We start from the raw sequence: 26,564 nt of genomic DNA on the forward strand, positions 1-26,564 counted from the left end.
GGATGGATGGATGGATCCATCCATCCATCCATCCATCCATCCATCCATCCATCCATCCGTCCATCTGTCCGTCCATCCATCCATTTATCCATTCATCCATCCATCCATCCATCCATCCATCCATCCATCCATCCATGTATTCTTTTTTTCTGAGCTGCTTGATGGTCAGTTGCAGACACAATGCCCCTGCATGCTAAATACTTTCGTAGTATTTCCTAAAGGCAAGGATATTCTCTTATCTAACTTCAGGACAGTTATCAAAATCAGGAAATTAACATTGATACAATGCTATTATTATCTGGTCTGAGATCTTATTCCAACTTCACTATCATCTAGTAATGTCCTTTGTAGCAAAAGACAGTTCAGAGTTGCGATAGTTTCATGCCTCTTTCGTCTCCTTTCACCTGGAGCAGTAGTTCTTTCTTTGTTTCCTGATACTGACATTTTTGAAGAGCACAGGTCAGTTATTTTGCAGACTGTCCTCAACTTGGGTTTGTCCCATTTCCTCATGAAGAGACTCAGGTCATACGATTATGTCCAGGTGCCACAGACATGATGGTGTGTCTGTAGTGTCACATCGGCAGGTACATGATGCCATTTTGTCCCATAATGCATGATGTAGAGAATGCTTTTTTTAAATTAAATTTATTCGTATAGCTATCTAAAATCGTTTCCATGGTTCCAAAGTCAAGGTATATTCAGAGAAGTCTAGTTTCTCTCCTTGCACCCCGCCCCCATTTCCTCTCTTCCCCTGTAGATAACCAGTTTTCTTCTAATTTTACACTGTATTCTTCCAACTGAAATTTTTTAATAAACATGAGCATCTATATTGGTTCTTACCTTCCTGCTTAGATAAAAGTTAAGGTGCTCACACTTTCTGCACACTCACATTATATCCTGTAGGTCACTCCAAAATGGTACACAGAGATAATCCCTGTTCCAGGTTACACCTGCCCCTGTTCTGTGTTACACCTGCCCCGTTCCGTGTTACACCTGTCCTTGTTCTGTGTTACAACTGTCCCTGTTCCGTGTTACACCTGCCCCTGTTCTGGGTTACACCTGTCCCTGTTTCGTGTTACACCTGCCCCTGTTCTGGGTTACATCTGTTCCTGTTTCGTGTTATACCTGTCCCTGTTCTGGGATACACCTGTCCCTGTTCTGGGTTACACCTGCCCCTGTTCCATGTTACACCTGCCCCTGTTCCATGTTACATCTGTTCCTGTTCCGTGTTACAACTGTCCTTGTTCCGTGTTACAACTGTCCCTGTTCCGTATTACATCTGTCCCTGTTCCAGGTTACACCTGTCCCTGTTCTGGGTGGCACCTATCCCTGTTCCATGTTACACCCATCCCTTTTCTGGGTTACACCTGTCCCATGTTACACTTGTCCCTGTCCTGGGTTACACCTGTCCCTGGTCACACCGGTCCTGGTTCCAGGTCACACCTGTCCCTGTTCCAGGTTATACCTGTCCCTGTCCCGGGTTACACCCATCTCTTTTCTGGGTTACACCTGTCCTGTGTTAAACTTGTCCCTGTCCCGGGTTACACCTGCCTCTGTTCCATGTTACACCTGTCCCTGTCCCAGGTTACATCTGTCCCTGTTCCGGGTTACATTTGTGTCCATGGTGTAACTGTAGCATGGCTTCATCCACTTGTCCACTTGTTCCGTTTTTTTTTTTTTTTACTTTGTTTTGTTTTTGAGATAGGGTCTCATTCTGTCACTCAGGCCGGAGTGCAGTAGCACGATCCTGGTTCACTGCAGCCACGACTTCCCAGGCTCAAGCAATCCTCCCACCTCAGCCTCCTGAGTAGCAGGGACTATAGGCATATGCCACCGCACATGGCTTTTTTGTTTTTTTTTTGTGGAGACAGGGCTTCACCATGTTGCCCAGGCTGATCTTGAACTCCTGGACTCAAGCCATCCATCCGCCTCGGCCTCTCAAAGTTTATTACAGGCGTGAGCCACTGTGCCTAGCCTTGCTTGTTCCCTGTTGATGGACGGTTGTACTGTCTCCAGGAGTAGAGGATGTTAGCAGTTACTGATAGTTCTTAGCAGGCTGTCTGCACCTGGAGGATATGGGATGAGCTTGTTTTTATACCCCAGGCATGATATCTTGGGTATAGTGGGAGCTTGGTGAATGGAGGGATAAATTGCAGATTAGTTGGAGTTCACCCAGCAGAACCTGTGCCTTGTCCCATTCTCACTCCCATCTTAGTCCCCAGAAGGATATAGAATGTAAGAAAGGACATTATGTAATCTGGGGACCCACAGACATATTCCGGTTGTCACTAAGCCAACATCTGTGTGCCACTGTGGCCATCTGTGCCTCTCCTGACCTGCAGGAGGGAGTGCTGGCGTGTTCAGGAGTCAGGACCCAGTTCTAATTCTTGACTCAGGCACTGGCTAGCAGGTGGCTGTGAGCATTTACCCGTTTGGGGCCTCAGCTCCCCTACCTATAAAACAGCTAAGTGGTCAGTGTTAAAATTCCACTCAATTATCTATAGTGCTTCCTCTCAGAAAGCAGAGTGTTATTCGTCACAGAGGAGAGCAAATGGCCCAAGTGTGCCGCAGCCTTCTCTGATGATTAAATCCTGAAGAGCACAAATGTTCTTGCAAGCAAATGACACAGGATGAAGAATGTGAAGTTGAAATGGATTTTGGCTCGTGGCTGAAGGCAGGAGCCTAAATTTGTTAAAGAAGCACATAAATAAATTAAAAGCATCATGCATTTTTATTTAGCCCCAAATGCATTTTGGTTGCTAGTGCTTTTTGAGTGCGGTTGCCGTGCATGCGTGTGTATCTGTTGGTCACTAGTCACCTGCTGTGCACAGGCTCTGGGAGATGAGATTCCCCAGGGTTGTAAGGTGCACACACAGCCTCTACCCAAGAGCATTGTGATGTAGAATTTGGATTTTGGGGGGAAGTGCTTCTGAGGACCCTCGGGGCCAGGGAGCTTCTCTTCCTGGGGGCTTCCTGGTTGCTAGGCTGTGTAGGGGAGCCCTCGTGACTGCCTTTCTTCTTGCTGTGTTGCTGGAGAGGGCTGCAGATGCCTCCCTGGCTGAGCTGGAGGGTGCTCCCCTAGGCTACCACGCCCTGTCTCTGGGCATGGGTACCCTCGTAGTGCCAGACATGGGTGGATTCCTGGCAGAGGCAGTCACACGGGCAGTGGCAGCGGTTCCTCAAGAGTGTGACTTGGAAAGAAGCTGCCTTTTCCTCCTGAGCCCCTGATGCTCCCGGAAGCTCCCTTTCCTGCTCTGACATACAGGGATGAGAGTGGCCAGCCCTTACGCCATGGGAGATCTTCTCCAAGAAGCTGGCAGGAGGGGCCGGCCATCTGCTTCCCGAGGCCTGCAGGCCTTCCTCTGAATGCACAGCTTTAATGGAGGGGTCCTGGAGGGGAAGGGAAGTTTCTAGGTGGCTGTACTGGGTGATTCAGAGTGAGGAAAACCTTCCTTACCATTGAAGTCTTCCGGAAGCAGAAGGGTCTGGGGAGCTGCCAGCCGCCTGCTGGTGGGGGTGTCCTTTTGAGGCCTGATGGAGACAGGCTTAGGTGTGGGGTTGACTCGATGTCTCTGGACTTGCCCCTTTGGACCTGGGCCTGTGGGTGTGGTTCATGGCTCAGGCCTTTTCAGCTCTGCTCTTACAGTTTCTCCGGTGGTGAAAAGCTAGAGTCTGTATTAGTGTGTTTTCACGCTGCTGATAAAGACATACCTGAGACTGGCACTTTACAAACAAAAGCGGTTTAATGGACTCACAGTTCCACCTGGCTGGGGAGGCCTCACAATCGTGGCGGAAGGCAAGGAGGAGCAAGTCACATCTTAGCAGATGGCAGCAGGCAAAGAGAGAGCTTGTGCAGGGAAACTCCCCCTTATAAAACCATCAGATCTCATGAGACTCCTTCACCATCACAAGAACAGCACAGGAGAGACCTGCCCCCGTGTTTTAATTACCTCCCACAGGGTCCCTCCCACGACACGTGGGAATTCAAGATGAGATTTGGGTGGGGACACAGCCAAACCATATCAGACTTCCAGGGCCAGACACTGGGTTGGTCTGGTTCTGCCCTAGAGTGACATGTTTAATAAGTGACGACTGTGAGCAGGTGACCCAGACCTACAGAAGGGAGCAGATAGGCAGAAGATGAAGACAGGTAGCACTGATACAGTGGCGTGTCTATATTATATGGAATTTCCCTAGGAAAAAATGAAGTTGGCCCCCAATCCCTGTTTCTCCATCACCTCCATTGCCCCATGAACACCTGTCTGCTCTTTAATTACACATTGTGGATGTTTGGCCCTGGGATCCTTCATTGCCCAGGACAGATCTTTGAGTACAGGGGTGAGCTGACCCCACCACACCGAGTTCCTGGCCTGTCCCGTCCCTGGAGCTCACACCTCAAAGGAGAAACCCCTGATCCTGCCAGTGGGGGGCCTCCTCCCTGCTGCCCCCAGGGGCTGGGGTGAAGTCAGAGAGGGAGCCTGAACACACCTGCCTGTGTGTTTTGCAACAGCTGCAGGTCCTGGGTCCAGCATCATCGTCTGACAGGTGTTTTGGATGATGCCTGTGTTGAATTCCATGGGAAGTGTTAAGTCGGGAACCACTGCCCACCTCTGTGACCTCTCTAGTCGCTGCGTCCCGCCCTGCTGAACACATCCCAGGTCCCTGGCCTCACAGCCGAGGTCCTGCGTGCAGTGGGTGAGACACTCCCCAGGCCAGCAAGCCTTCCTGTCCTCTGCACCTCATCTGTAGATGAGGCTGCATGGCAGAGACGGGCTCTCTTGTGGCACATGGAGAGTACTGGTGGAGCAGTTGGCGTGTCCTGATGTCCCAGCTCTGTAAGGAGACCCTTATTTGTCATATTCATCTACCAACTGGAGTCATATGGGAGGGAGTAAAGGTAGCTGCTGCCTTATCTGTGATTTCCAAAGGCTTGGGCCCAGAGCCTGGCAGCTACTGGATGCTCAGCGCACAACTGTATGTATGTCTATATGGATGGATGGATGGCTGTGGGTGAGTGGATAGGTAGATGGGTGGACGGGTGGGTGGATGGGTAGATGGATGCATTGCTGGATAGATGGATAGGTGGATGGATAAATGGATGGATGAGTGGACATGTAGATGGATGGATGGGTGAGTGGATGGATGGATGGATCAGTGAGTAGGCAAAGGAATAGGTAGATTAGGTAAATGGGTGGGATGGATAAGTGGATGGATGGATGGATAGGTGAGTGGATGGATGGATGGATGGATGAATGGGTGATGGATGGATGGATGGATGGATGGATGAGGATGGATGGATGGATGAATGGATGGATGGGTGAGTAGACAGATAGTTGGGTGGGTGAATGGGAGAAGGGATGGTTAGATGGGTGGGTGAGTGGATGTGTGGATGGATGGACATGTGGGTGGATGGACAGGTGATTGGATAGATGGATGCATCAATGAGAAGGCAAACGAATGAGCAGATTAGGTAATGTGTGGGTAAATGATTGATGGATGCATGGATGGATGGATGGATGGATGGATGGATGGATGGGTAGACAAATGAACTAATGGCTGTTTCCTCCACTAGGCATGCTCTTTTGCACATACTTTAAGGCTTCACTGGCCACCTTCCAGAGCTCCAGATGCACCTCCTTGCTCCCATTCTGTCTGGTGTTTGGTCCCAGGCGCAGTTTTATCTGTGCCACCTTTGCTTCCTAGTGCTTTGGGGCCTAGAGTCACCAGCTGGAACTGGAGTTGGAGAGTGTCCCTGATTGCCCCTAGCCCACACTCAGCAGGGAGCAGGTGCTTGGCAGAGAGCCTGTTGCTGTGGGAAGGGACTGGGGGCCCGGAGGGCTTGGCTGCTGGGTGCCAAGCGCTTGGTTGGAAAGGGAGGTTGTGGGGGCGAGGGACGGCACGTGCTGTTGAGCACACGCCTCTCCTGGCTCCGTGCTGGGCCGGAGCCCCAGAGTCCAGCCCACGGGCTGTCAGATGCCGCGTGCCTCTCACAGGGAGAGGCAGGCATCGGTTTCTGAAAACCAGCTGCTCTGGGTGAAAACCCTGGCTGGGATCCTAGTTCTTCTTATTTGACATGGTAAAAATGTCAGTACATTATTTGTCCACCTTAGATCCTGCATTGGTGTCCTGAAATGTACCTAAAACGGTGGTCGGCCAGCTATGCACGCAGCAGCCTACAACGTTAGAATGTGACGTGCTTGGAAGCTTTCTCCTTCCTGGTTACCAGCCAAGACGGTGTTAACAGTTGATCGTTCAGTAAATATTACCTCTGCACATAGCGATAAATGACACCGCAATAAATAAATGTTAGGGAGAAAATGCAGGCAAAACTTCACAATAAAAGCAAAGCATTTCTTGGAATTATCTGTTTTCCCCGAGCAGGGAGGGCCATGGGAGGAAGGGGTTAAAAGGGCTGCCTCTGTGCTGGCGGCTGTAGGTGAAGCCGTACTCTGGGCTCTGCAGTGTAACTTGCAGCCTGGTGATTCGATGGAGGCCATGCCTGTCTTCTAGAAAGTTCCTGTGGTGATGGCGGGAGGGCTGAATTGGCCTGGGAGAGTTCAGGTGAGAGTCTGGGGGAGGTGGCCAGGTGGGGCCTCTGGGTGTGCGGGCCTCCGGGGGTGCGGGCCTCCGGGGGTGCGGGCCTCCGCGGGTGCGGGCCTCTGCCAGGCCAGGAGCAGCTTTGTGGGTGGATCCTGAGTTCGCGCCCCTGGCCTGGTGGGAAGGAGTTTTATTTAAAGATTATCACTTGATTTTTATTTTTGGGTGAGGCTGGGCCTGTTGAATCAGTCCTGTGCCAAGAGGACTCCTGCCTGAGAGATCTACTTTTACAGGTTTAAAAATAGCCGCAGAACTGCTTTCCTTCCTCCCAGTAACTTCCCTGTGCGCTGAGCGTCGAGGCTGGGTGGAGGGCTGGGCGTCGAGGCTGGGTGGAGGGCTGGGCGTCGAGGCTGGGTGGAGGGCTGGGCGTCGAGGCTGGATGGAGGGCCGGGCCTCAGCCTCCCAGTCTGGGCCTGCGTAGGCCTGAGCTGACGCATCTCCTTTGCCTCCCCTCAAATCAGGGTGGCTGTTCACTCATGAGGGAATGTTCTGGGGATTGCCCCAGAGTGACCAGTGAGGTGGTTGTCCCTGCCCTTCTCCTCGCAGACGCTGGGGAGGCGTGAAGGCTGGAGCGGGTGGGTGCACAACCAGCCTGGCTGTCCTGGGGCTTCCTTTAGCCTCTGTGGGGGCGATTTCTATGTGCCATGTGTCGCCACGCCAGGCTCTTGTCCTGTCCCGGAGGCTCCTAGTCTGTGGCTGATTCTGCTTCATTCCTTGGAGAGTGGTGGCTGGTGCGGTCTGGAAGTGGGCGGGGCTGCCTGCAGGACCAGAGCTACTCTTCCTCGTGAGCGTCCTTGAACCTTGCGCTAGAGCTTGTCCCCTGACTGCAAGACGTTTGTGGGTCTGAGGGTCCCTCTGGGCACACAGAGTGTCCCCTGGGCCTCCTTCCATCTTCCCTTCTCCCCGACATATTTTGCTGCCCAATGGCTCTTGTGATACGTTGGAGTGGGGGCAGACCCTGGCCCATTGGGTAGCCATCCTGGTTTCCCCGTGTGCCACTCGGGGCCGTCTCGCTTTCCTTCCTGACAATGAGACGGCTGACGTGCCTTCCTAGGCATTGGGGGAGCAGACCCCTGGATGAGAACTCACGAGGCAGGCACAGATTTCTCCTTCCAGGTGCTCCCTTGGGACTTAGGTTCTAGGGTCCGACTCACTCCTTGGGCAGGCATTTTGGGCCCCTGGCCTCCCACTGGGTTCCTTGCCATTTGGTGGCTGCTGTGACCTGGTCTGCTGTGCACTCAGCCCATTTCGGCCGACCCTGGAAGAGGCGCAGCTCACTGGGCTGGAAACAGTGCCACGGGATCTGCACAAGCCGTGGCCTCTGATGTGGTGGCTCCTCTGCTCCTGCAGGGCCGTGACTTTCTGGTCTGATGTTGCGGGCCACGGCTCCTGTCCCTGGGTCTCCACCTGTGACTTGGCCCCCGGCACGTGTGATATCACATGATCCTGGTTCACCCGGGCAGCCTCCCATCCCTGTGCGGTGTGTATGGCTGCCACCTGGACTCTCCTCACACACGTCTTGCACATGTCTGTGCCCGAGACAGGTGCAGGGGGTGTTGGGAGAGCAGGTGCCCCGTGCTGCCATTAGGACGCGCTGTGGCAGATCATGCATTTGTGGGCCACATGGGTGACTCTGGAACATCCCCTCCGTCCGTGCTGTTCACTGTGGGGGTTTAGAGAGGCTCGGTGTGCACTTTTCTGGTGGGGTCGCCTTGGTGGCGGCACCGGGGAATCCTGCTTCAGGTGCCTTTGGGGGCAGAGCTGGAGGTAGGGAGGAGAGAGACAGAGCTAGGGGCTGCCAGGGACCCCGTACTCCTTTAGGGCTCCTGGACCCACCAAAGGAGGGCTTCCAGTGGTTTTATGACCCAAGGACTGCCAGGGGCAGGAAAGTCCACGCCAGGCCAGGTGGACGAAGAGGACTCTCCCAGCCTGCCTAGGCACTTGGTTCCTATGCTTGACACGATTGTCTCGAGGCAGAGTGTGGTTGGCACAATCATGGCCCCACAGAGTGTCCATGTTCCCCCAGCCTGTGAATGTGGCCTCCCATGGCAGAAGGGACTTTGTAGATGTGGATGAGTCACAGACCTTTGGTGGAGATGGTTCTGGATTATCTGGGGGTGCAGTCACCACACTTTGTGGTGTGTGGTTCTGAGAAGGAGACAGCAGGAAGGTCAGAGGAGGCCACGTAAGGGTGGAGTTAGAGGTCACAGTGACGTCATTGCTTCCTGGGGGCCACAAGCCAAGGAGCACAGGGGCCTCAGGAAGCTGGAAAGGCAGGAAATGGGTCTCCCCCTACCCGGAGCCTCCAGAAGGAACAGCCCTGTGCACGCCATGACCTCAGCCCAGGGAGACCCAGGTTGGACTTCTGACCCCAGAACTGTAAGAGAATACGTTTGTGTTGTTTTAAGCCGTTGTGTTGGTGGCGAGCCATGGGAAACAAATGCAGAGGTCACCAAGGGGCTCCGTGGCCTGCCCTGTGTGTGGCCTCGCTCCTACCCCCACCCTGCAGGACACCTTGGCCCTGACCTGCGGGGCAGGGAGGCCTGTGGGTGGGGCAGCCCGGCGTCCTCGGTGTCTGTGAGCAGCTCGGGGCACAAGGAGGCCCACTCCGGAGGCCGAGGGAACCCAGAGCCTCGGCAGCAGCCGCAGATTTTCGGTGCCTGGACGGGGGCCGGGGCTGGACGAGAGGAGTCTGCCGTGTGAATACCAGCTCAGCAGTTTGCTCCGGGCTGGAAATCGGCCCTCTTGTTTCTTTCCTTACTTGGGGAAGAGAAAGAAAAATTGATGATGGGGGATTTGCATCGCCTTTGTCCTGTGGAAAGATACAGCTGTGCTCGGCACACTGCAGTTGACCTGAATGTGTCACTGCTGGGCGGGAGGCAGCCTGTGCGATGGAGTCATGGGGCATGTGATCATCATTTCAGTTTCTGGAGAGACAGCAGCTTGGCCTTGCAGGGAGCCATGTGCTCAGAGATAGCAAGGACTCATGGGAGATCAGCGGTCAGACTCTCTGGCCGGTTTCGTTTACTTAGCTGTCTTTGTACAATCAGGAAGAACACTGGGCAAAGGTGGGAAGCCTCATGGCTCTTCCAGAAGCTGGGACAGGCTGATTTGCCACGCTGTCCGAGGAGCCCTGTCTGCAAGGCTGAGGGTGCCGTGCCGCCCGCCGACCGGGGAGCCAGGCGTCCCCTGGGCTCTGAGCAGCGAGGATGGCGGGGCTCTGGCGTTCACATTTGTCTGGATTCTACAGAGAGCCTGACACCAGGAGGTCCAGGGTGGAAAAAGGGGCGGCTGCCTGAGGCCCTTTTGACCTCTGAACCCAGGCTTGTGAGTGTGCCTTTTCACACAGGCAGGCACGACACGGCATCCCTGGCTCCAGGAGGGACCTGTGTCCGCATCCATCTACATCCGTCCCTGGGCTGGGACTGGCCACCTTGACCCAGGCTTTGGCCAGTGCTCTGCCGTGTGGTGGAACCTGGCTGGCTGCTGCCCTTTCACAGCTTAGTGACTCCAGGAAGGGGCATAGGGGGCAGCCCCATTTAGGAAAATGTGGTTTCCTGTTACCCGTGCAGGGAGGGGCCAAAGTGCCTCTCTGACCTATGGATGGAGAGGCATGTGGGCTGCCTTGACCTTGACAGGGCCAAGATCAGAGGAGGTGATGTGTGGGTACTAGGAGTTAACCTGGGAAAGTACCTGAGCCTTCCCGCCTTGGCCTACTCCGCCCAAGAGGCCTGCCGGGAGCAAGGCTGCCCAGTGTGACTTGTCTCACCTCTGTGTTCCCACGCGATAGAGTCACTGCCACAACATGAAGACAGAGGCATGAGATGAAAACACCACGTGGCTGTCTCTGAACCCTCCCCAGCTGGCTCCAAATTCGGGACTGAGCCAGGTGGACGCTCCCTTTGGGGAGAAACACCGGCTGACGGGGCACTTGGTTCCTTCCTTCGCTCATCCAGTGAGCCTTGATTAAGCCCCTTCTGTATGCCAGGCAGACCGAAAGAGGGGCCAGGCAGCTGAGAATCGGGTCCCTTGGAGGTGGCTGGGGGGTGGGGTGGGGGGGCAGCATCCATCTCAGGTGGGTCAAGATGCCCAGCTTCTCCTGGCTGTCAGTGGGCATGTGACCTCTCTCGGAGGAAGGGTCCCCAGATTCTTCCTGCCTTGGGGCGTGGACCCGCCCACCAAGGGCCCCAGGGCCAGGCCGGGGCCAGCCCGGGCCCACGCAGTGGGTTCACATGCTCCATGCTGCTCTTGGGGACCCACCCAGGCACCCTCTCAGGGCAGGGTGGTGTCCCCTCTGTTCATGGTGGTGTCCCGGCACCTTGGCAGAGCCTGGCATGTGATGATTACCTGAGTATTTCTGATGAAGGCGTGCCAGAGCTGGCCCTCAAGTGGCTCTGCGAGGGCGGGGGGCTGGGGGCTCGTGCCACATGCAAGGTTGGCAAGGGGCTGGGTGGAGGTCCCTGCAGGCGGTGGGGTTTGTGGACTGATCACCGTGTTAGGGCTGTGACACTGAATTTCCAAGTCCCTGGCTGTCTCCACTCCGTGCACGGCCCGCTGGTCAGCGCATCTGCCCTCCCTGCTAGATGCACTGTGTGAGAACCGGCCAAGCTCCCCTCCCAACCACTCTCCCTTCACCACATCTTGCTGGATTCTCCTTGGGCCAGGCTGGGTCTTGGGGCCGGAACAGATGGTGACACCGGGGTGGTCCCTCCTCCAGAACCTGTGGGGTGTGTTGGGCACAAGTCAGGGAGGCCTGCAAGTAATGGAGGCTTGGAAACGTCACACGTTACCAGGACGTTGTGTGCCATTTCTGGGAATCCCCACCCAGCACACGGAGTGGGAATCGTGTCCCCAAGAGGAAAGAACAGGACCCGTGAGAGAAAATGACAGAAGGCTATGCCAGAGTGGGGAGCTGTTGGGGAAGTCACTCGGGGAGGTGGTATTGGGGTCAGGACTGAGGCTGAGGGACACCTTACCCTGGAGGGCAGAAGAGAAGCTTCCTTGGGAGCAGGGCCAGCACATGCAAAGGTCCTGGGGCAGGCCTGACCCTCGGCAAAGCTGAATATTTTCTGGACATTTGAGGACCTAAAAGCAGGTCTCTGTGGCTTGAGCCCAAAAAGCAAAGATGAGGGGTGGTGTGGAGGGCGCTGAGGCTGGGAGTGGGTGGGTGGGGGCCTCGGGAGGGAGCTTCAAGCTGGGAAGTTGGATTCATTGCCAGCCCGGTGAGGAGTTCTAAGCGGGAAAGCAACAAGTTCTGGCTTGTGCTTTAAAAGCAGCCTTGGACCTCAGCTTCGAGCCAGACGGGAGGGTGTGCAAGGAGCTGGGAGGCCCGTTAAGAACTTGGGGGTGGGGCTGGGGCAGCTGAGAGACCAGCAGAGCGGATGGATCTGGGATCTTGGAAGAAAGAACCCCAGATGTGTAGGGGGTGAAGGGACCCCGCCCGAGTGTGGCTGGCACTGCTCCCCTCTGCTGTAAAGGAGCCAGCCGGCCGCCCAGGGAGGGCTGGGGGGTAGCTCCCTCAGCCCTGGAGACGTATCCCCCACAGCCCTGGGTCAGGGGCCCTGCTGCTCCTGCCGCCTCCTTCCTGCTGCTCTGAACTGGAGCCCCAGGCCAGGCTGCACCCTGCCCCTGATTCTGACCCGGAAGCCTCCCCAAGGCCCTAGGCAGAGGCCACCTGCCTCCATTCTGACCCCGCCTTTGCTCAGCTCCCGGACTGAGCACTTGGTACCTCGCAGCCTGTCCCGAACCCTGGGGAGGCACCGGCTTCAGCTAACGCTCTGCCAGGTGGTGAAACCTGGCCATGTCAGTGGGTTAGGGACCTTGGTCCACAGAGAAAAGTAGCTGTGCCAGGACCAGACGCTTCTCCCCAGAATGGAGGCGGGGTGGGGAGGGGGAGCTCTGGAGGGAACCAGCCTGATGAGACCAGGCAGTCCGCAGGGACAGACCCAGTGCCCCCCACCCCAGCCTCCATGGGGAGGGTCTTCTCCAGGCCAGCTCAGCTGCCCCGGGGGGCTCTCAGGAGTCCAGGATGCTGAAGGACACTGAAACCATGCTTGGAGAAGGGCCGATCCCAGCAGGCAGGGGAGCGAGGCAGAGCTCCAGACACCCACATTGAGCAAACGGATCCTGGCCCTTGGTAAATCCGAATATTTTCTCTCAGGTTAGTAACAGCGAGTAACAGCATCCAGCACCCCCAGTGGGAGTGGGACTGGTGAGATGCAGGTGCCTGTCTCTTCCCTTTTGGGTACCGTGAGCCTGTGGCTGCCGGGCAGGAAGGTGTGCTGACCTTCGGCTTCTGGGTTTGCTGACCCTGGTCCACCCGTGGCTGCTCCCTGCCTGGGCACGGCCCCCTGCTGTTTCTGTACGGCTACTCCTGGACACTGGCCTGGGACTGGGGCCTGAGGCTGTCATACTACCCTTGGGCCCCAGTTTTGGAGTCTTAGGTATGGCCCTGTGGCCCCAAGTCATGTGGTGAGGTGTCCAGGACAGGAAAGGAAGCTACTGGGGTCACTCCCACCCTACCCAGAAAGAAGCTTCCAGGCTTAGAAGCCTGCCTTCAGCCCTGGGCTGCTGGCCAGACCCCCAAGGGTTCCTGCCTCACACCGGTGGGGTCTGACTGCTGGCCCTGCCCAAGAACCTGGGTGAATTCATCAGCCACGTTCCTTTGTCTTAGGAATATCTCCTGGGACTCCAGCAAACGCGCTTCTCCTGCTGCCATTGCCATTTTGTAAGGTCTCAGCGTGTCCACCCCATGGTCAGTGTGGTCTGTGCAGTTGAAGTTGATGCTGACTGATCTGGATCCTCAGCCACCATAGGCCACAGTCAAGGCAGCCTTCCGGGTAGAGACAGCACTTAGGTGACCCTCAGCTGGGTTCTGCAAGCCACTGCTGCCCCGTAAACCAGAATTGTTCCACCTGAACTTAACCATGACCTTGGTCCTGGGGCCACCTGCCTGAGCCTGTCAAGGAGACAGGGTTGGGCTGGGCAGGAGACACTACACAGAGTAGGGTGGGTGGGCTGGGGAGGGGAGCGCCTGGGCAGGGTCTGGTCAGTGGCCCAGGCCTCTGAGAAGGACCGAGGACCTGTGGGCGTCCATAGGTGCCGGCTCTCTGCTCTCATCTGTCTGTTGCTCTTGTCCTTCATGCGTGGAGCCTGTGCCAGGCCCTGGGAGGGCAGTGGGGGAGAAGCGAGGGCCTCAGGTTTGCCCTTAGGTGACCCAGCACTGTTGGTTTTAGGAGGAAGAGGCAGGGATGGGGCAGAGGAAGCGGGGGAGAGGCCAGGTCCCCTGTCTCCTCCTATCTTCGAGTGGTGGAAGTGTCCTGACTTCCAGAGGCTGCCTGCACTCCCTGGCTCCTGGCTCCTGGCTCCTTCCATCCTCAGTCTTCCAGTCTCTCCGACCTCTGACCTCTGACCCTGCCTCCTCCCTCTGCCTGGATGCTCTTTCCCAGGGTCTGTGGCCTCGCTGTGTTCCCTCTAGGTCTTGACTCAGACCTCACCTTCTCCTGAGGCTTTCCCAGAGCAGCCTTGTGTCCAGCTTGCCCCGTGCTCTTCTCAGGCCCCCTGGCCAGCTTGAGCTGTGGGCTGTCCCCGCTGGCCCAGGGGCCTTTGCTCTGCTGCCGACGCATCCCAGAACCTCGCCCAGCACGTGGAGGCGCTGGGTGGGTGTGGTGGGCCGGCCGGGTGCGGTCAGCATCCTCTCCGCAGGTGTCCTCAGTGTGGCGGTGCTTGGTGAAATGGCTTTTGTGTTCTGTGTTGCACTGTTATGAAGCATAGTGAGGAAATTCATACCCTTGCTTCACCCAGCTCTTGCCCCAGTCGTATAAGAAGAGCCCCGTTAGTAGCTCTCGCCCAGGAGGAGGGACTGGATGGGAACCAGTGCATGTCCCGCTGTGTGAGCACCCTGCACCCTGGAGGAAGGTCAGGTGCTCAGGTCCGCTACGGAGCAGAGACCCCTCTGCTGTTTCTGAGTCAGGCACCCCTGCCCCAGCATCCCAGAGTCAGGGGGCTGCATGGACATGAGCGATGGTCACCTGGCTGTTCTCTCCCCGATAGAGGAGGAGCTCCGGAAGCTGCGAGAAGAAACCAACGCAGAGATGCTGCGGCAGGAGCTGGACCGGGAGCGGCAGCGGCGGATGGAGCTGGAGCAGAAGGTGCAGGAGGTGCTGAAGGCCAGGTACTGCGCCTTCCTGGGGGCCCTGGCCTGTGTGCGGCTGCCCCAACCCCTCACCCCTCCTGCCCCGCCGGCCTCTGCTGCACCCATAGCATCTTGGCAGCATCATTCTTGGCCCTGGAGAGGCCTGAGGGTGAGGGTGGGCCCAGCTCCGACTGCCCAGGTGTAGGTCCTGCCTGTGCCTGCATGAGCCATGGGCTTGGCAATGTGTCATCTTCCTGTGCCTCTGGCGGTCTGGAAAAGGGTACGCAGCTGCTCCTGCCAGCCCCCAGACCGGGGGCCAGGCTGACTGAAGAGAGGCTTGGCATGGGGCCTGCAGAGTCCCAGAGCCACCTCGTGGCTCTGATCCTGGCCTGCAGGTGACCCCGTTCTGTGCATCCACCCAGTGTCCCACCCCGGGGCCGGCCCGGCCTCTTAGGATCTTCCTAGGACCTGCCCTCCCAGCGCTGCCTGTGCGTGTTCCCATGCTCCCTGTCTGCCCCAGCCACGCTGCAGCCCCTCAGGGTGCCCTGTGGCCCCTGCCCCCCGCCCCCATCCTAGCAGGATCATGTCCTGGGCGCCAGTGCCGCCCTGGCTGCTAGAGGCACATCTGCAGCTGACGTCTTTGCTCTTGGTTGTGGGTCCCATGCCGGACCCCTGAGTGCTCACAGCCTCCTCCCTCACCCTGCCCTGTGCCTCACAGTGCCGCCAGCAGGAAGCAGGTCATTCAGGACCCCAGCACAAGTTACAAAGCCAGTGCCCTTCTGTCTCGCTAACACCACGAGGCTCCGTGTCCCTCTGCACAAGTTCAAACTGGCGCCTGGTGGATGAGGCCAGGGAGCTCAGCCACTCACCTCTGGCTCCCAGGCCTCCTGCTCAGCCTCCACTCCAGCAGCCTCCTGCTTCGGCCTCCCTCTCAGCCTTCACTCCCTCAGCCTCCCCCTCAGTCTCCACCTCCAGTTTCCGCCCAGCCCCCACCCCCCCAGCATCATCTTCAGCCTAACTCCTCAGACTCCACTGCCTCGGCCTCCCCCTTAGCCTTCCCACTCAGCCTCCCTCTGGGTCTCCCACCTCAGCCTCCCACCACCACTGGCCACACCTTTGTCCATGGCTCCCATGACCTGCATGGATGGCTCTCACCAGGTAGGGATGCACACGGCATCTCTGGGACACCCCAGCTGAGCACTGACTGCCCGCTCCGAGCACTCCAGGGGCCGTGTGTCATTGTCAGGACTCCAAGTGTCGCTGCTTAGCTGGCCCTGAGGCAGCAGCGCCCTTCAGCACCCTCAGGTTTAGTGTGCAGGAAGATGGGGGGGTCCACTGGGCTAGCTCCCACTTCTTCCTCGCTCGCCTCCTGCAGGTCAACATGACCTTGTGGAGTGCCCCGGGGGCTCATGTGGGGGCATCCAGCTGGTGTGGGGGAGGGAGAGGCCTCACTTTCCTATTTCGCCCTGGCAGAACCTCCCAGATCAGAAATGGGTGCATGGGCCTCGGCAGGCGCTTTACCTGATACTGAACCTTCTGTGAAAATCCACAGAAGCTCAAAGCTTAAATTACACTTAATAATGTAGAGGTGCAACAGAGACCTGACCTGCCACGCTGGGAGATCCCAGGGACAGGTGCGGTCCCCAGGCATTTGGCCACAGTGCCATCCCCCCCATGGGACGCTGCTTCTCCCCCGGTGGCTAAGGTGGCCTGAGGCTGTCCCCGTGGCCCTGCTCCCTGTGTTCTGTTTCCCATCCTCTCACCCCCGCCAGCCCCACTCCGGGATCTGGTCCTCATCTTTTACCAAAGCCCCTTGGTGGCAGGTGTGCCCAGCCTGGGTCAGCTGTGAGGACGCAGGGAGCCCCATCTCGCAGTCTCTGCTTTGGGAATGGGTGGGGAGTGGGCAGTGAAGGAACATCCAGGCTGTGACCCAGGAAGTGGAAGCTGAAGGTCCTGCAAGCATTAAGGGCTCTCCCCTGCTTTACATGGGGGTGGCGCTTAGGAACCTTCTGGAAGCCAGGTGGAGGAGGGGTGAAGAGCAGTCCCAGGCAGAGTGACCTCCTCTTTCCTTGTCGTCCTGGTGCAGATCTGGGGTGGGTCTGGGTGGCTGTGGTCTGTCCAGGGTGGGTAGGTGTGTGAGGGCACACACAAACACGCATACACTGCACACACACACACCACACACTCTGAAGCTGCAGGATTAAAGCACAGCAGTTCTGTTTATGCAAACCTCTATTTTGGTTTTTAAGAAAATTCTCAGAAAGTCACCTTGGTTTAAGGCTACTTGTTAGTGGGCAGAGATTCTCTCCATTGTGGGTCCAAAGCCCCTTGAAACCTCACCGTCTGCTTCCTGCCCGCCGCTTACCTGGCCATGCCCTGTGCTCCACCCTCTGTTCTCTTCTCAGGGTTTACTCCTCTCCCAGCTTCCTCCCTCCCCACTCCTGCTCCCCAAGAGTTAGGAAGGTTAGGGGTGACCACACAGCACTTGGCCCGGTTCTGTGCTGCACCTGCTCACGGACCTTGGCTGGAGGGGCTGGGTGTGGGACGGTAGCAGACCCTGGTGGCCGTCTAGTGCCCCTGCCCAGACCAGGCAGGTCGCTGGAGTAGGCTGAGCTGGGAGCTGGGCACCGGCTGCTGACAGGTGGCACCCAGCCTGTGGCCTGGCATGGTGCCTGATAAACACATGTGTGTTGATCAGTATCTTTTCATTAGCAGACGGGTTGATGATATAAGAGTATTCTGAGTTTAACGATGATGAAAGAAGCAAGTATGCTAAAATGAATAGGAAAGGAAAGAGTGGTGAGAAACAATGGCTGTTTAAAAACAAAACGTATGCCTGTTAGGAAGGCAGCTCTATGCTTGCCTGGATATGCTCGGAACCAGCATTTGAGCAGTGGAGACTCTAGAGAGAGCCCCGCTGTCACTGACCTTTCCTGTGTAGTACGTGGCTGCGAAAGCCCTGGGGGGTGCCTGACTTGGCATGGAGTTTGGAACTAACAGACTTCTTGTCTCTTCTCTACCTGCTTTTTAAGAACCGAGGAGCAGACGGCTCAGCAGCCCCCAAAAGGGCAGGCCCAGGCCAGCAATGGAGCAGGTACACCCTGGTGGGCGGGTGGACAGGCAGGCGGGCAGGTGGGTGGGTGCGTCTCACCTGCTGGTTCTGCAGGCCCAGGTTAACAGTGGAGCAGGTACCCCCCCCCAGCAGGTGGGCAGGTGGCAGGTGGTGGTTCTGTGCCCAGGCACCTGCTGGCATCCGGGAATCTCCTCCCGTCAGAACTGGGTTAGTGTCTCTGATGCGAAGTGGTGAGTCATCATAGTCGTCATCGCTAATTTCCAGTCACTCAACTAAAGCGTGATTGTGTGTTCTTTGGGGAATACACACGTACTCTGTTTCAGCCTTGCCCCACGGAACAGTGATGTGAGAGCCACGCTGGTCACTGCCGCTGCCCTGGTGCTTCCCCGAAGGAGACCAAGTGGGCAGTGGGGCTATGGTTGGCTGCGAGTGGGGGGGGGGGTCATGTGCCTTTTTATCTCTCTCCTCATCCTCCATCCCTGAGTGCCTGTTCTTCATCTTGCCCCACGCCCTGCAGGCAGCCGGCACAGTTCCCTGTACCTGGGGTTCAGTAAACTCCAGCCCCCGCCTGGCTTCACAGATTTAAATGGTTTCATTTCATGACATGAGAACATAATATAAACCTGAAATTTCAGTCCATAAATAAAGTCCATGGGAACACAGCCGGGCCGGTTCACTTACGGCTGGGACGAGTGTGCCGATCTCACCTGGACCCTCCCCTTAAAAACTCTGCCAGGCTGCCTTGGGGGTGGGAAGAAGCCGCAGGAGCCTGCCCTGGCCCCATCGTCCCTGCCCGGGTGGCCTTGGGGTACGCAGACCTCAGCCCCCTTGGCCTGTGGCTCTTGAGCCTCTGCCCTGAGCCCACAGCCCCCTGGGTATGGTGACCACAGGCCCTCTGGTCCCAGGGCCCGAAACTGTGGCGAGGCAGCACCCGCTGCAGGCGGCTCCTCACTGGCCTTCTGAAGGGAGGGACTGGCCTGCACCCCTGAGCCCCCGTTCCAAGGGATTCTTCCGGTTTTCCGCGATGGAGGCTGCTTTCTAGAGGTGTTCGCTTTTGGTGAACAGTGCTGGTCATCAGCACGACGTCACCGTGCGCTCACCCTGGGCTGGCTGAGCTCGCTGGGCACCCCCAGCCCAGGACACAGCCTCCCACCATGCCATCCATTGGGGCAGGATATACAGGGCTGGGGCAGTGACCTCTCCAGCTGCTTTCTGACAAGCTGGAGGTAGAAAGGGGGTTTGATGCAGACCGCTGAGGTGGGCTGAGCAGCCTGGATGGATGGGCTGCCCGCTGACGAGAGCCCAGGGTGGGCAGAGAGCCGGGGACAGGGCATGAAAAGCAGAGACCCCGCACTGAGGTCTTCATGGCCGGGGCAGCTCTGCTCTGTGCGGGTTGGTTTGCACTTGGTTTCTTCAGAGGACTGAGCCCTTCAAAGTCTCTTGTACAGGGACCCTTCATTTCCCTGCCCCACCTCCGAGCATTCCTTGTGTCCCTGCTGGCCGCGCCCTTGCAGTGAGGCCCCTCCCTGCCCTGAGATCCCGGGACCAACCCCAGAACAGGCCGTGCCGCCCTGCCGCGCCCTCACAGGGCCCCTGCCCCCTACAGAGCGCCGGAGCCAGGGGCTGTCCTCGCGCCTGCAGAAGTGGTTCTACGAGCGGTTCGGGGAGTACGTGGAGGACTTCCGGTTCCAGCCTGAGGAGAACACCGTGGAGACGGAGGAACCCCTGAGCGCCCGCAGGTCGGGGTTCGCGGAGCCTGGCGCTGCCTTTGCATTAGGGGCCCCGGTCCCTGGGCTGAGGCTGCAGCGGGTGGGCCATCCTTTATCACCATGGGCCACAGCTGTCCGTGAGGCTGCCAAGAGCTCCTGGAGGCCCCACTGTGTCCAGTCTTCTGGGGGCCATGCCTGGCGGGGGCTTGCGAGGCCTGCTTAGGTGCAGCAGAGCTGCGTGCACCCACTCTGCTCTCAGCTGTGGCTTGTGACAGTTGTGTGGGGACTCACAGGGTTCAGCCCACTGCCTGGGGCCTTCCTTGGCTCTTGAGTCCAATCAGTAAACCTTGGTTCCCTGCCAGGCACTGCCATAGGCCCTGGGGGTCCCGAGGGAGCTAGGCCAGCAAAGCTCTGCCCTTGAGGACTTCTATTCTGGGGACACAGGCAGGAGACGAGGGGATGATTTCGTTGGCGAGTCGCCCCTACCTTCCTAACTTGGGGAGTGGCACTGAGGTTCATCCCGGTGCACCCTGCTGTGCTGTGCTGAGCCGCTGTGCGTGGCCTTTCTGCACACTGAAGGGGTCCCAGGCTGTTGAGACGTCCTCCCTGGCCCCTGCAGAGCCAGCAGAACTGGGCAGTGGGGACTGCAGAGCCGGCGGGTGCGTTAACCCTGGGCTCCCATCTCTCCCCTTCTCTCTTAGGTTAACTGAAAATATGAGACGGCTCAGTGAGTACCAGCGGCTCTGCGTGGCGCCCATGATGCTCAGTGTGGGTGGGGCCCATGGCGGTGGGGACTCTGGGATTCCGAGCCGAACTGACTCTCTAGGGAGACGTGGTTAAGGGCCTCCTACCCACCGTGCTGACCACTGCGGTCTGCTCTGTCCCCAGAGCGCGGTGCCAAGCCTGTCACTAACTTTGTGAAGAACCTCTCTGCCTTATCCGACTGGTACTCCGTCTACACGTCTGCCATTGCCTTCACCGTGAGTGGGTCTTCCAGGGGCCAAGCAGGGTGGGTGGGACGTGCCTGCCAGCATTCACCACATGACCAGGCACCTTCCCAGGGTAGGAGGTAGCCCCCAGGTGGCACTTCTTCAGGCCCCAGGGACATTCTCATTTCTCCTTCTGTACAGTGGGCTCACTGATGCTGGTGCCCAGCCATGGGGTGGCTTCAAGGATCAAAGATGTTGGGCATGGCCTGGGACTAGCCTGCAGGGCTCCCTGGACAGGGCTCTGGTGCAGCCTCATCCCCCAGGGTGCCCTCGGGAAAGGCCTGTTGGCACTCACCCTGTGGTGCAGTGGCCATGCTGCTGAGGTCCACAGAGCACCTGGTGCTGGGGCCAGGGGCACCTCACAAGGGGACCCAGCCTGGACCCTGTGAGCCATGAGTCCTGAGGGATTGGAGGACACCAGGGCCCACATTGCCAGGGCCTGGGGGAAAAGGGGCCCAGCCACCCTGCCTGGAACTGCCCTGCAGTGGCTGCCCCAGCGGGACAGGAGACTTGCTACCTGTGTCTCAGTACTTGGTCCTCCAGGGGAGCCCCTGACCCGGGGTGGAGACTGTGCCTCCAGCACAAGGAAGATGCAGGCAGCCCACCTACTTGCTAGGGCCTCCAGGCCAGAGAGGAGGCGTCCACAGCCTGGCACTGTCCAGGGCCCCCGAAGGCAGCACTGCCCTGCTGAGCGGGCCCCTTGGGAGAGGTCCCCAGATGGCCTCAGCCTGGGTCAGGCTCTCTGGGAAAGTCCCTGAAGCCCTTGGCCCTCTGCCTGCCCCAGGCACTTACCGCTCACCTGGGACATGGGCACTTTGTACACTCACAGATGAAGGCTGGGTGCTGGGGCCACCGGCTCCACCCTGGCCCTGGAAGGCCTCTTCTCTCGCCACCCCTCACAGATGCTTTGCGACGGGAGGCCTTTGCTGCCTGGGGTCCCACACGCTCCTGTGCTGTGTCTTGTCACTAAGAGATGAGCCCGAGATTTGGACCTGCCTTCCAGGCCTCACCTCCATCCCCTGCCCTGTGCACATCTGCTCTGTGTCCCAGGCTTTGTGCTGGGCATAGATGGTGCCTGGCATGAAGGTGGCCACGGGCATGCATGTGGCTCGCCCTCAGCAGTGCTTGGCCGCCTCGCCCAGCCAGGCTGAGTCCTGGTGATGCCCCAAGTCTGGTGCGTGGGAGCCACACCGGGGCAGGCAGGACCCAGGACATGCTTCTGTCCCCAGGACGGGCTTCTTCTCCCTGGGTGTCTCCTGGCTTCCACCGGCAGCTGTTAAACCAGGGAAGCAGCCCTTCCTCATCAGATGCTCTCTCATCCCTGAGTGTCTGGAGAGCCAAGGGGTGGCCTGGTCTCCCCACTGGGGCCGTCTGGTTGGGGGAGGCAGGAGGGATGTGCCTCGTCCTGATCAAAGCTGTCAGGAGGTCTAACGCCCTGTCTTTCACCCGCAGGTGTACATGAATGCCGTGTGGCACGGCTGGGCCATCCCATTGTTCTTATTTCTAGCAATTCTGAGGTTATCCCTCAATTACCTCATCGCCAGGTAGGTGAGCTGGTTTGTTGCGGCCGCTTTATCCCACCGTGTGCATGGCTGTGCTGTCTCCCTGCATCTCACACAACCGTGACCCCAGCTGGGTATGTCATGCACTGACGTTTCGGGGGTGGTCCCCTGACAGGCTCCAGAGACCCCCAGGCAGGGTGGCTGCCCCCTCCCTGGTTTGCTAGAGATGGTAGTGGGAAGTTCCCAAATCCCCCAGCAGCTCCTTCCCCGGGCAGCCAGCAGAGCCAGGGCCATTCCAGCACCTACCCGAACACCGCAGGGGACTTCTCCCCAACCTCAGTGGGTGGGTGGGTAAAGCACACGGCTCCACACCCTGGAAGGTTCCCTCTGGCTGCCTGTCGGAGATGAGCCTGCTGGGGAGGAGCTGGACCGGGAATGAGTACCAGTCGCCTGCAGACAGCATGCCCGTGTGACCGACGCGTTAACCCCAACCCCGGTCTGAGTCAGGGCCCTCGTGTCACCCCTTATACACCCTCTGAGCACCCCCTCCCTGTGGAGGCTGAGGGGGGCTCTGGGAAGCCCACGCCCTGGGGCGGACCCCTAGTCCCTGCACTCCTGGGTCCTTCTTAGCCTGCGGTTACCCCCAGGAGTGAACCTCAGCCTTGCGCCGAGGCTGAGGGAAGAGCTGTGATTTCGTACTTTGACTTGGCCACATTCAAAAGTTTGCACTTTTATGCACCAACGTTTCCAGATGGTTCTCTGTGCCTGTCCCGGTTGGCTCATTTGAAAATGTTTTTCGTAGAAATCACTTAAATACTCGGGAAGGTGTCGTTGGTACCCAGAGCTAGGGCAGGATCAGCTTGGACACTTGCCGATGCCACTTTGGATGTTGAAGGGCCACCCTCCCCCACACCATTGGCACTTTTAAATATGTCCCCTCTGCCCAGAAGGGCCCCAGGGGAGGGGCTGGTGAGGGTGACAGGAGTTGTCTGCTCTCACAGCAGGGGGTTCCGGGAGGACCTTTTCTCCCCATTGGGCAGCACAGAAGGACCTAGAAGGGACCCCTCCAAGCCCAGCTGGGCGTGCAGGGCTGGTGATTCGATGCCATCCCCTGACTCAGGTGGCGCTGTCCTAAAGGTATGTGTGTTTTCTGTTCGCCAGGGGGTGGCGGATACAGTGGAGCATCGTGCCGGAAGTGTCTGAGCCCGTGGTGAGTCCCTGGAGGGTGCACGGTCTCTTCCAACCGTCTCCATCACGTCAGGCCTCACAGCCTGTAGGCACCGCTCGGGGAAGCCTCTGGATGAGGCCACGTGGTCATCCCCGGGAGCCCTGTCCTGGCCTGAGGAGGAGGGAGGAGCAGGCCAGCCCTCCCTAGCCCCGAGCCCCGCGAGGCCTCACGCCCGGCCCCACATTCTAGGCCAGGCTTGGCTGTGCAAGAAGCAGATTGCCTGGCCCTGGCCTGTCCTAGCTGAGGCTTCCCAGCTAGGATGTGATGTGGCAGGGGTGGGGGACATTGAGGGGCTGCTATAGCCCCCGCAGCCTCCCCACGTAGGGTGGTGAACAGGAGGCTGGACAGGTGGGCCTGTTCCCATCTGAGATTCAAGGGCCCACCTCTCGGGGCTTGCAGTGAGCCGAGATCCCTCCACTGCACTCCAGCCTGGGCGACAGAGCAAGACTCTGTCTCAAAAAAACAAAACAAGGACAACAAAAAACCCACCTCTGGCCCACTGCCTAACTTTGTAAATAAAGTTTTATTGGCACATAGACACACCCATTCATTTACATACTGCTGCGGCTGCTTTTGCACTACGGTTGAGTAGCTGACAGACCACATGGCCCTGGAAGCCAAAAATCTTTACTATCTGGCCCTTTACAGAAGTTTGCTCTAGAGGGAGACCCCGGTCCATGGGGCAGGACCACTGGGCGTGGGCAGAGGGGAGGCCTCGCTGCCTCCAGGGGCCTAGTTGGATATCTCAGTGCCTGTTTCTTGCACGGAGCACCAGGGGTCAGGGGAAGTACCTGGAGGAGGCAGGCTGTTGCCCATCTAGCACTGAGACCGGGGAGACCTTGAGAGGCTCTTAATGAATGGGAGACAAGCAGGACCAGGGCTCCCATTGGCTGGGCCTCAGTTTCCCTGCCTGTAAGTGAGGGAGGGCAGCTGTGAAGGTGAACTGTGAGGCAGAGCCTCTGCTCAGCCATTGCAGGGGCAGCTCTGCCCTACTCCTGTAGTGCACCCAGAGTGAGGGGCACGGGGTGAGATGTCACCATCAGCCCAGAGGGCTGTCCTCCTGATGCCAGGTCCCCAAGGGATGTCCCATCCCCCCTGGCTGTATGGGGACAGCAGAGTCCCTGGGGCTGGGAGGGCGCCACACTGTTTTGTCAGTAGTTTTTCTGAACTGTTAAATTTCAGTGGAAAATTCTCTTTCCCCTTTTACTGAAGGAACCTCCAAAGGAAGACCTGACTGTGTCTGAGAAGTTCCAGCTGGTGCTGGACGTCGCCCAGAAAGCCCAGGTACTGCCACGGGCGCCGGCCAGGGGTGTGTGTGCCTTTGCTGGCCAGGGGTAGGTCTCCGCCGGCCTCAGCTGCCGCCCGGGGAGGGCCGTGCCTGACACTGCAGGCCCGGTTTGCCTGCTGTCAGCTGACCTGTAGTCACCCTGCCCTTGGATGGTCATTACAGCAACTCTGGTGGGTGGGAAAGGGGCCTACTGATTCAGCCTCCGTGGACGGTGCGCCAGGGCCTGGGTGGAGCCCCCCCTCCCTCCCCACCGCTCCTGGCCAGGGTTGAGCGCCCCTGGGAAGGACTCAGGCCCGGATCTGCTGTTGCCGTGAGCATGGTCACCTCTGCCCTAGACCAGAGCTGCGCCTTCCCCGGCCTAGGAGCAGCTGGGCAGGACCGTGGGGCTCTGAGTGACCTCAGGGCTGCCCGACCTGGAGGCCCTCTTGGCGTCGCGGTGTGACTGACAGCCCAGGCGCGGGGGCTGTTGTAATCGTTGTTTCTCCTTCACACAGAACCTTTTCGGGAAGATGGCTGACATCCTGGAGAAGATCAAGAAGTAAGTCCTGCCCCCCACCCCGGCCCTGCGGCGCCTGCCCGGCCTGAGCCTCCCGTCTCCTTCCAGCTTGTTCATGTGGGTCCAGCCGGAGATCACACAAAAGCTGTATGTGGCACTCTGGGCTGCCTTCCTGGCCTCCTGCTTCTTCCCCTACCGCCTAGTGGGGCTCGCTGTGGGTAAGTAGATGCACCTGTGGCCTGTAGCTTTAGGAGGGGGGGACACAGGCGTCCGCATGCCACCAGTGTCTGCAAGAGCTGTTAAAATCACCTGGCGATCCTTCCTCTGCTTTTTGTCACAAATGTTTCAATTTGGGAGAAGTGAAGCCCATCTGAGATTGAGGGATAAGGTGATTGTTTCTTAAATCAAGAAGCCCTCTGCTTACAAGGCCCCCGTGTCTCCTGCAAAGTGGGAGGAGCTGGAAGACCCAAGACCCAGGATAGCAGGCCCTGGGGATGTCAGGGAGTTTCCCTGGGCAGGACACGCCTCTTGGGGTACGCGTGGGCTCAGGGGTGATAGTTGTGGGGAGCCTGAGAGCCTGGTTTGATGTGCAGGGAGGTTGGTTGTAGCTGATGAGTTTGGTGACATCATGTGAAGCCAAGGGTCACATCCACTAAAACACTCATCTCATCCACTAAAACACTCATCTGCAGAGCTGGCGGTGGGGAAGGAGGGCGCCGGCTGGTGGTGAGGACCGGGCTGTGCCGGGAGGTGGGTGGGGTGTGGTGGCCCCTCCTCACCCCAGGAGGCGCTCATCCACTGCTGCCCAGCATGCTCTCTTCCCTCCTTTCTCTTTTCTTTTTTCTTGCTTCCCTCCTTTCTTTTTGTCTTTCTCTTTCTCTTCGATTTTGTCTTTCTTTTTTTTTTTTTTTTTGTGACAGAGTGTCGCTCTGTCACCCAGGCTGTAGTGCAGTGATGTGATCTCGGCTCACTGTAATGTAACCTCCACCTCCCGGGTTCAAGTGATTCTCCTGCCTCAGCCTCCCAAGTAGCTGGGACTACAGGCACCCGCCACCATGCCCAGCTAATTTTTTTTTTTGTATTTTTAGTAGAGACAGGGTTTCACCTTATTGGCCAGGCTGGTCTCGAACTCCTGAACTCAGGCCATCTGCCCACCTCGGCCTCCCAAAGTGCTGGGATTATCGGTGGGAGCCACTGCGCCCAGTCTCTAATGTTTTGTTTTGTTTTGTTTTGTCTTGTCTTGTCTTGTCTTGTCTTGTTTTGTCTTGTCTTTTTCTTTTCTTTTCTTTCTCTTTTCCTCAATAACAACGATCCAGTGTCTGACATGGGCCACACACTGGCATGTGGGAGCAAGGCCGCCAGGGTCCTGTCCTTGAGGGGCAGGTGGGACTCGCCTAAGCCCAAGCAGGACAGCGTGTGCAGTTGTAGAAGCCACAAAGCCAGGGGTGGGGAGAGCTCCGTGCTGGAGTCGGGAAGTCAGACCCTGGCCCCTCAGCAGTCTAGGCTGGGCATGCCGCTCAGAGGAGCAGTGGGGGGCTGTGTCTGTGT

General features: G+C 58.1%; 1 protein-coding gene across 1 annotated transcript in view; it reads left to right on the top strand.

The window, feature by feature from the left end:
- Positions 1 to 26,564, top strand: part of GRAMD4 (GRAM domain containing 4) — a 108,070-nt gene that overhangs the window by 71,181 nt on the left and 10,325 nt on the right. Inside the window, exons 5-14 of the mRNA XM_032137975.2 lie at positions 14,650 to 14,770; positions 17,764 to 17,825; positions 19,411 to 19,543; positions 20,215 to 20,240; positions 20,402 to 20,493; positions 21,955 to 22,046; positions 23,166 to 23,214; positions 24,445 to 24,516; positions 25,015 to 25,058; positions 25,125 to 25,234. Of these exons, the coding sequence (XP_031993866.1) occupies positions 14,650 to 14,770; positions 17,764 to 17,825; positions 19,411 to 19,543; positions 20,215 to 20,240; positions 20,402 to 20,493; positions 21,955 to 22,046; positions 23,166 to 23,214; positions 24,445 to 24,516; positions 25,015 to 25,058; positions 25,125 to 25,234 (801 nt within the window). The remainder of the gene's footprint in view (positions 1 to 14,649; positions 14,771 to 17,763; positions 17,826 to 19,410; positions 19,544 to 20,214; positions 20,241 to 20,401; positions 20,494 to 21,954; positions 22,047 to 23,165; positions 23,215 to 24,444; positions 24,517 to 25,014; positions 25,059 to 25,124; positions 25,235 to 26,564) is intronic.

This window comes from Hylobates moloch, unplaced genomic scaffold, assembly GCF_009828535.3.
Source record: "Hylobates moloch isolate HMO894 unplaced genomic scaffold, HMol_V3 SCAFFOLD_19, whole genome shotgun sequence".
Taxonomy (NCBI): Eukaryota; Metazoa; Chordata; class Mammalia; order Primates; family Hylobatidae; genus Hylobates; species Hylobates moloch.